At 40.1% G+C, this 9,748-nt stretch overlaps 1 protein-coding gene and 1 non-coding gene across 3 annotated transcripts in view; one reads left to right on the top strand and one right to left on the bottom strand.

Moving 5' to 3' along the window:
- Positions 1-5,454, top strand: part of LOC148025097 (inner membrane protein PPF-1, chloroplastic-like) — a 29,066-nt gene extending 23,612 nt beyond the window's left edge. The window contains exons 9-11 of one of the 2 annotated variants that reach the window (XM_087694807.1): positions 4,597-4,764; positions 4,867-5,009; positions 5,115-5,454. In XM_087694807.1, the coding sequence (XP_087550933.1) occupies positions 4,597-4,764; positions 4,867-5,009; positions 5,115-5,137 (334 nt within the window). In that variant the 3' untranslated portion in view covers positions 5,138-5,454. Of the gene's footprint in view, positions 1-4,596; positions 4,765-4,866; positions 5,042-5,114 lie in introns of both variants that reach the window. The other variant, XM_087694806.1, reaches the window with a different exon arrangement.
- Positions 5,455-9,207: 3,753 nt separating this feature from the next.
- TRNAR-CCU (transfer RNA arginine (anticodon CCU)) lies at positions 9,208-9,280 on the bottom strand. The gene has a single exon. It is a non-coding gene; the product is annotated as a tRNA-Arg (tRNA).
- Positions 9,281-9,748: the final 468 nt, after the last annotated feature.

Below are 9,748 nucleotides of genomic sequence, written 5' to 3' on the forward strand. Positions count from 1 at the left end.
TAGCAAAGTTCAATGGAGAAGGCTTCCATGCCTGGAAGGAAAAGACTATGTATCACCTAATGCGGAAAGACTTGTGGGACCTGTTTGAAGATGATGCAGGTAACAAGAAGGAAGATGATGAAGACGGGTTCGTTAAAGAAGAATAGTTGAAATCCAAAGAATGGAAGAAGATGAATAATAAGGCACTAGGCATCATTGCCTGGGGACTAAGTGATGACGTGTTACATCATATATCTGGCATTAGAAATCCTAGAACCGCCTAGGAGGAACTTGATAAAATGTTTGGTACTCAAGCAAAAAATTCAAAGGTAAAACTTCTCATGCAGTTTTATAAACTGGATATCAAAGACAGTGCTTCTATGACCATACACATTAATAAGTTTAAGAGTTTAAAAACTCAACTTGCATCTCTTAAAAAGAATATTGAGGAAGATGAAGCAATAGCCGTACTGCTTGCAAGTGTAAACAAGGATCCATATGAAAATCTTGTGTCCACTTTGAGTAATGTTCCAAGCCTCACACTTAAAGATATTGAGCACGCACTACTCGATGAAGAAGGCAAAGTAAAAACCAAGAATGCAAAAGGCAATGTCTCATCATCTAGGGACAATCTTTTGTACACCAAAGGAGCTGCTGGACCTAAAGGAAGAGGTCGAGGATTTATCAACAACAACAACAAGGATCGGCTTACATGTCACTATTGTGGTAAGACTGGCCATGTAGCCAGTGAATGTTTCCACAAGAAAAGAGCCCAACAATTGCAAAGTGATCATCACCAGAACCAATTCATGGAAGAAGAAGAAGAAGAAGAAGAATATGCTTCCGCTACCATTAACAACTCTGACAGATTGTTTTGAAGAACTTTCATTGTATCTTTCATATGTTTTTCCTTAGTGGATTTGATTTGTAAAACCCTTGCCAAGATGTAAAGTCTCAAGCTTTAACTTGACTAGGCTACCTATGAGCTAGTCTTCCGGGCCATGTTATCATGTAGGGGGGGCAAAATCCAGCAAGTGTAGGGACTCATCATTTGAGGGGGGGTGTTGAGAAATAGACAAATGATGTATGCTCCAAGAGGAGCTGTCCTGAATCCCATATGCACAGTGAGGAGAGTGGAACAACTCAAAGCCTATAAAGCATTGTACTTGACTATGAAATGAAACAATATCATGATGCTTTGTACTTTCAGTTAAGTGTCTGTCATTGTCAATTCTACACAAGATTGTGTTTATGAGTCCAAGCTAATCTATATTGGAACCTAATTTACTTGTGTAATAGTTTATCTCTACTTGTCCATGTCATTATGAACTTGGTCTTCATCTTTGATCCACCATAGCTTGTGTCATGTCCTAGATCCGCATCATTTAATAGTTCCAGGTTGCAAAACATTGTTGCACTGAGTACCACCGAAGCTGAATACATATCAGCTACTGAAGCTTCTAAGGAAGCTATATGGTTGAGCAGACTTGTAGATGATCTCGGCATGTCTATGGGTACTGCAGTTTTGGGATGTGATAGCCAGAGTGCAGTGTACCTGGCTAAGAATGCCATGTATCATTCATGCACAAAGCATATAGATGTGCGATATCACTTCATCAGACAGATTCTGGAAGATGGCCAAATCACCTTGACCAAGATTAAAACACAAGATAACCTTGCAGATGTTCTCACTAAAAGTCTAAGCAGAGCTCAACACGAGCATTGCATTCGACTAGTGGGAGTTGGTTAGCTAGAGATTCATATCGGACCTTTAAGTGGGAGGTTGTTGGGATATAAAGGCTTGGTAGCTTCCGTGTATATAGTACACGCACATTGTACATGTGAACGCACCCTTTACGTGCCCTAAGTATAAATACATTTTATTCTTTGTGTACCAACACATTGTTGGTACACTCTTATCGTTTCGAACTTTCACTCTGCTCACACTCTCTCCAGACGTCACACTCATACGCTCCTGTTCGATCTAAAACTCTCTAAGTTGTGTCCTTCCAATCTAACAATTGGCCCTTTTTGGGGCCATTACTGATAGAGTAAAATTTTCCCATTTATTTGTGTTAATTAAAGTAAGATTGGCCAAATGGTTTGAAAATAGAAATACATTTTATGCATTAATGAAAGGCCATATCACTAGATTTAAGGGCAGCAAAGATGCTTCATAAGACAATGCTGAAAATAAAGACAACAAGGCTGAACTTTTGGGCTGCAAGTTAAAATCCTCAAAAAAGGTTCAACAAACGGAAAATCTGTCCAAGTCATTCTTTCAAGAAGGCGGACAAGGCAAAAGGTCATTTGCCAGTGCCAAGAAAGCTGTTGAAAGAAAGGCATTGCATGATGCGAATAAATGCAATGTTTGTACATAAGAATGGCGTAAAGCATGTGAATGCCAAGAATGTAGAGTCTAAAAATCATGCAGATGAGAACAAGGTTAAAAAAGATGAGCACTCAAACATAGATGCTTTAGAGCTATCCCGTGGATCGGTATCTAATCTTGTTGGTGAGCAACTAAATACAGATGCTTCATAGCTATGTTATGGATTGGGCAAAGTGAGAGATTAGTATACTTTAGTTTTCTTTGATGCAGGTGCTCATGCTAACTTCATTTCTCTAGAGTTGGCAACCAAGTTGGGCTACAGATGATGAGATGGGTCCTATGGGTGAGGTTAGCTTGGCTTGTTCGGGACATGTAGATTTAGTCATCCCTAGCATTTTTGAAAACTCCCAACTATGGACTGCATCTTTACTCCTTTGAGCTTGATTGCTGCCCTCCATGTGTATCTTGTGAAGAACCCTATACAAGGATGTGATTGCGATGACCAAGGCTTGCACATCCATCCAAAATGACTCTTGTTAGGCAAAGCCATTGAATGGCTTTGCCCTCCATGGTAGCAAGGGGCTCCTCATCCATCCATGTATTAAACTCCTTGGACACCATGCACTTTTGTATATTGTTTTGCGGTTCTCTCTACTAGAACCTGCTATTGAAGTATGGAGAGAGACATAATACGGAGGAGGGAGCACCTGGCCTATGAATAGGTCCTTAGTGTGATTTGCCAACAATCTGGCATAAAAATAATAAAGTGTCCAGTATGAAGTGTCCGTCAGCCATACAACAGGTGCCAAAAACATGTGACCACAACAACACTGAAAAGAAATGTGCCCAGCCCAGTGTGACATGCACAGCCTCACTCATGAACTGACTAATCTGCTAACATTGCTGTATGTTTCGGAAATGCACTTGTATGCTGCCTTCTGCACATGTTGGTCTTGTGCTCTAGTGATAGCAGCAACGTTGCTGCTGTTTTATGGAGCAAATAGGCTCCTTGAAGGGCTCTCCCAAATGAGCTATCAAACTCTCCAAATGGTGCCTTGTAGCTTCAGCAATCTGGAGTAAATCGGACTGCTACACAGTTGGCTATGGCTGGCACTGCAGGTCCTCTTGATTGCAGCTGTCCAATGCTGACCCTTATGCTCCAAAGTTTGAGAAGTTAGTGATGGCTTTTGAAGACTTATGTGTGGGCTCTGTGATGAGCACTATAGGCTAGAATTTGAGCTCCTTTAATCTGAGAAATGGGCTGATTTCTATGGCTATGTCTATTGTGATTCTAGTTGTGGAGATGCTTGCAGTCTAGATGGCTATGGTAGTAGAAGCCTTCGAGTTTGAGGTGAGAGTGAGATGGAGAGGGCATTGGCTCTGATTAGCATGTAGCAAAACGAGAGAACTAATCAGGACCATGATGCACGAACTTCGTTTTGAAAACAAGAGAGACAAAATGGAAGCAAAAACTGAGTCTTATTTGTTTATTACTAGCTGCCTCTGAAATAGGCTTTGTTTGATACATAAAGTGGTAGCTCATATTCACTTTCATGGCAACCCTAGGTCATGACTGCATCCTTATTTAGTAGGATTCCATTTAAAATGTCTGTACCTCTTAATCTCCTTTAATTGCTCCATCACTTACATTAGTAATGATATTGCTCAGACCTGATTTGCCTCATTTTGAGATAGCTTTCAAATGACTCATATTTTGGCCAAGCTTGGGCCATGCAAGAACCTTGGGAAGCTGAGTGATGTTTCATGTAGGCCTATGCTATTGCCCACTTGAACAAGTTAACAGGAAGTGCAACAATTTGCCAGAGTGCTATTGCCCACTCGATCAAATGTGCCACAAATATAGCTTTTTGTCAGAAGGACTCTAGATGCTTACCTTAGATTCAGGAGGAAGATGGAAGAAAATCAGGGAGAAATATGAGATGCTCTTGCAAACATTGGGATAATGTGGAAGAAACTGGATGGAACAAAATTGGAGAGCAAGCAGACATTTTTTATGTAAAATTATGTAAATGTTAGAATGAACTGCCTGCACTAAGTCGCTTTAAATAAGTTTGTTGGATGCTGTTTTAAGGTCATAGTTACCTTTTTATCTTACATTAGTTTTACCCGCATGAAACACACTCAAATTTTGTTACCTTCCACGAGTTGTGATCACAATTAAGCGTTATTGTGTACAACTCTGAAAAAAACGGATCCTCCTCACATATATTGGTTCTGCTGTTTGTCACAATATTGACAGTGGTGCTCCCTTCAAATTTTGTCAGGTTAACAAACAACATTCTGAGCACAACACAACAAATTTGGCTAAGGAAGCTGGGTGGTGCAAAACCTCCTGTTAGCAAGGAGGGGGGTGATATCATAAGTGCAGGGCAGGCGCTGCGATCAACATCAGCCCCAGTGATTGATACAAAGGAAGAACGCCGTGGGGAAAGGTGCTGATGCAAGTCAGATTTTGGCTAGTGTAGTTCTAGTCTTGAGGAGAGCTACTTAAGCTTGCTGGTTAATTTACATTGTCTTGTTGAAATCAAGTACAGGTTCAGACAGCTAAAAATGGAGGAAGCTCGTAAAAAAGCAGAGAGAGCTGAGGCTGCCAAGCGTGCTGCTGAGGCTGCTAAAACGGCAGCAAATTTACCAGCAGAATCTGATGATGAGGACGACAGTGATGAAGAGGGGCAAGGTGGGGAAACAGTAGACTTGACATCTGCCAAGGTATATAATGGATTTGTTCTTTTGCAAGGCTAAAGCATTTTGTGGATGATGTCTCACTTTGATTATTCTGCAGGACTCTTTAGAGGAGATATATAGCCGGAATGGAGCAGCTGGACAAGATTCATCCACATCGAGAAGCAGCAAGCGGTCAAAAAGAAAACGTGCTGCCTGAGAAAGTTACAGGCTTCCAGTTGCAATTTTGTGGCTATTACTTAAAAGGTCATTGTAACATATGTTCCTCCTTTTCATGAATCTAGGCAAAGCTGTTCCCTTGTTCGAAGTTTTGAGTTCGGACTTCACTATTTATTTAGGTTTGTCAGCGGTATTCTTGGTCCAGCCTCAAACAAGGGAGCCTGTAACATGTTATATGCAACACAGTATTTTCTTTTAGCAAAACTGATGCTTGCCCCTCACCACACTAAAACCTCTCCTCTTTGGGTCTCCCTCACACACATACGCATGCGCAGGCATGCATGCATGCCAACTAACTTACCAACCCGAAGTTTACATATGGTTGTGGACTTGTAGAGCAATAAGTGGCCATCTGGAGAGCATGCAAAAGCCATGGGCATAGCTGAAAAACAGCCTCAACACACACACACACACACACACACACACACACACACACACACACACACACACATGCATGCATACACACACACACACACACACACACGCATGCATGCGTGTACGTGCGCAGAGTTACGTAGCTCGCCTCGTGGCCATACAATAGCTCTGGCTAGTAGCACCATATACTTTTGATGTTCCCTCCATGCAGTCTCAGTTATTACAGTATTATGTTACTATTAATGTCTATGCGAGACAAGGATATTATAATCTCTAATCACTCTCCAAGGGTGATGGGGGACTGTCAGCCTCATAGTTGTATCAGTCTGATACATACTCTTGATAGTTCTCATGAGATCATGTGACTTCTACAGTAGGTCAGTAATCAACATTAGCAGAACCTGCTATGGATCTGATTCAGCTGCAATGCCGACATAGGCCTGCATGCGTAGTGCTAATATGCACTAAGAACTTGAATAATCTATAGTAACATCCTCTTGAGCTTCTCGGGCATGCATGCACATTGCCCATTACTAGCTGATATAACTATAGTTATTAAACACACCTTAATACATCTTGGGCATTAATAGTTGTATTTCAAAAACCTTTCTATCATTGGAAGACTCCATGTATCCTTCCTTGTCTGGGACACCTTTAGGAATGGTTTGTCCCAACTAAATATTTAACATACCCACTTGTGCTATAGCCCCTTACCAAGCTCTCTCATCTGCACGTATAATAGTTCAAAGGATGCTTAATCTATGTTATATCTCTTCAATATAATATTTCACTATCCACATTTGTTATACATAAGCTTATATTAGCTACATAGCTCTTACAATAAGGTTTTTTAATGATGCATAGATACCTTAATGAGGACATTTACATCCATCACCTAAGTGGGGATGCTTTTTGGATATGCTTACTTAGGTTTCTTTAAGGGTTCTTTTACTATTGCTCTACAAGTAGAGCCTTTAAAGGCTGTTAAAACCTCTTGCTTACATTATGGCTTATCCAAAGAGGACTAAAATTGGAATTTATCAAAACACTCTAGTGTTCCTATGGCTAAGGATAAAATTGGATTATTTACAAAATATACTCATTGTTCTTATGTCTAAATAGCTTTGATTGCAACTACTCGAATAACATCCTAGCCATCCCATATGAGATGTTGGATGGTTCGTATTGGAAGTTTTCTCCATGTGGCTTTGCTAGTTAGTTGTTCATTGCATTACAAGTCTAAAAGACATGTATTGCTAGTGACCGCGGAAACATGTATGGTGAGTTTTGTTGGAGGTGATAGGCATAGCAATCAAGGAGGGCTTTTGATGCTTGCAACACATTCTCACTAATGAACGACTTGTTTGGTTTTGTAGGTAAGATTTGCAAATCCCTCTTGAAAATAGATTTGTTTTGAACTAGCCTCTAATAATCTCTCTTAATATTTGAATGTGTACACACGCACGCACATACGCCCGCCTGCACGGTTGTTGAATTATGTAGTAAGTAGATGTACGAAGGGCCATTTGAAGAGCATGCAAATGCGATATGCACAAGAAGATTGCATGACCAGCAATAGGAAAAATTCACTCTTGAATAGCTTCAACTTTGGAGCAACCACATGCTTTGTAAGTCCATAAGCCATTTACAATCATAGGCCTACACACACACACACACACGCACACACGCACGCGCACACACACACACACACACACACACACACACACACACACATGAATCTCAAAAGTTGAATTGAGAAGAATGACATTTCTAATATATAGAGTAGTGTAAGATAGTGTTAAACTTAAGACATAAATCAAAATGTTGTGGTTGTATTATGTTAGCTTGATGAGAAACAACCAAAAAAGTTGGATGTTACTTTTTTAATGTACAAGTGGCCATTTGGAGAGCATGCAAGTGCAAATTGGATAGATGAAAAAACAACCAAAAATTTTGAATGACTCTTAATCGCAAAATGCGACTTGTGAATAATTTCTAGCTACAAAGGAGACCCAACATAGCCTAGAAGCTCCACAACAATAAAATCTCAAAGCTATCAATACATACGTTTATGAATTTTGAAAGTTGAGTTGAAGAAAATTGATATTACTAGTAATTTATGTCTCTAAATTGAATCTACTTTGTCCCATTGAAGTCCACATTATAGAAATGAAACCCTGTTTTTTGAGTATGTAAAGATACGAAGGCAATGAGCACTCTTATTCTATAGCATTGTCACAAGCGACTTATTTTCTAGTCTATAGGGAATGCCCAATAGAACTTCTCTAAAACAAAGCCTTGCCTTCATATGAGGGCCCTTTGATCTTCATAATGGTTGGAATCCATCTTAGCATTTTGTATAAGCATCTTCACATAAACATGCCTTGTTGTTCCTTTATGTTCCTTGTTTATTTTGAAGCCTCTATTGTTGCATTTGTTGAAAATTTCAAATAGGTTCTAGGATTGGTGAAAGCCTAGTCTCACAAGACGTAGTTGTCAATTTGAGATGTGGTAAATGTTGCATAATTTGTTGACATCTCTTTCACTTGTGTTTCAATGTTCCTGAATCAAAGATTTGGATTTTCTTGCATCTAATATGATTATTCACATTTGCAATATTACTCAAGGTCATTGATTAGGCAAAGAAAGTATAAGTAGCTCCAAGAATTATTAACTTTGTACATCTCCTAAAACCTTTTGCCTTCGATTTATCCATAACATGAATGATAATAGTCTATTCTTAGCGGTTGCTTACCATATATCACACACACAAACATCGGTGTGCATGCACATATGCATGTGTACATAGACATGCATGCATACCCACCCACTGACCCAGCCTACATAGAAGGAAGGGTGGATTGTTTGAGGAATGTGGTAATACTATTTAAAAATTTCTTTATAAGTAATGTAAGTTCCAATGCTGCTTAGAATTTTTTTAAAAAATCAATTGGTAGTCAGAGCCTAAATTTGGCATCCCCCTTTGCTCTGTGATCCTCCCCTTTCTTATGGCTTCTATCAAAGTACCCAAATATACTTGCTTGATTGCGCTAACATTTATCCAAAAACTAGGCCTGCCGCGAGGACTTCCAACATGGTAGCAACATACCCACGGGGTTCTCTTGCTCCCCCACACGGGTGTAACTTGTTCTTTCCCGAATTTACATTTTGTGAAAGACTAAACAGGAAACTTAAGCTGATTAAGGCTGCTAAAACGAGAGCATTAAGCCCGTAGCAACAACCAAGCAAGCTTAATTCAGATGAAGGTTTAATGAAAGCACCAAACAATGAGACACTTTAGAGCTTCTAAGAGTCACATTCGGGCGGGGGAATTGGAATAGGTTGTTGACACATGCATCTTACAATTAGAAGAGAATCCCACATCCCGCGATCACGCGTCAGTTTTTAAGAACTTGCGAGTGTGGGGTGGTTTTGCAAGGCCTCGGCCTCTCTTCATCTCACGAGTGGTTCACTTCAACTTGGCCGATTCAAAGATTGCGGATTGCATTCTCATACACACATCTGACTTTTTGGTGGCCTCAACGCAATTTCGTGTGTTGCGTGCTTCCCAAAAAGAAGAAGATCGTGACGTGCACGAGCGCGCCAGATAGGGGTCGAACCTATGACTTTCTGCTTAGGAAACAGACGCTCTATCCACTGAGCTACAGGCGCTGATATTTGCCACCCGCTATTCCAAGCCAATAAGTACCATATCTCTCTCTCTCGCTCAAAAACCGATTAACGCGCGCCCTTTGTATTGCTGAATGTAAAGGGACCGTATACTCATACCATTCGGCCTACCCAAGACCCGCTACCTCAACCGCTAGTGAGATGACACCTTAGATCCAAAGCCAAGGGTTCCATTCTCATGGGCTGCATTAAGGGTATCGAGACGGATGTTGTGACATGTGCAGCTACAAGTCTAGTTGTAAGCCTTGACATTTAATTAATACCAAATGTTTACTTCTTTGCAATGATGATGCCATTAATAGTAAGCATTGCTTCCATTTTAAGTTTAATGAGTGCTAGTTCATAAGCCCTTACACACCCTCAGAAATATATTACTTTGATACAAAATATTTATTAAAGTGATCTATTTATGACTTCCATTTCAAGCTCAACAGGTGGTGATTAATAATG

Source organism: Lygodium microphyllum, chromosome 15 (genome assembly GCF_053477565.2).
Source record: "Lygodium microphyllum isolate KBCC chromosome 15, Lygodium_microphyllum_v1.1.10, whole genome shotgun sequence".
NCBI classification, from domain to species: domain Eukaryota; kingdom Viridiplantae; phylum Streptophyta; class Polypodiopsida; order Schizaeales; family Lygodiaceae; genus Lygodium; species Lygodium microphyllum.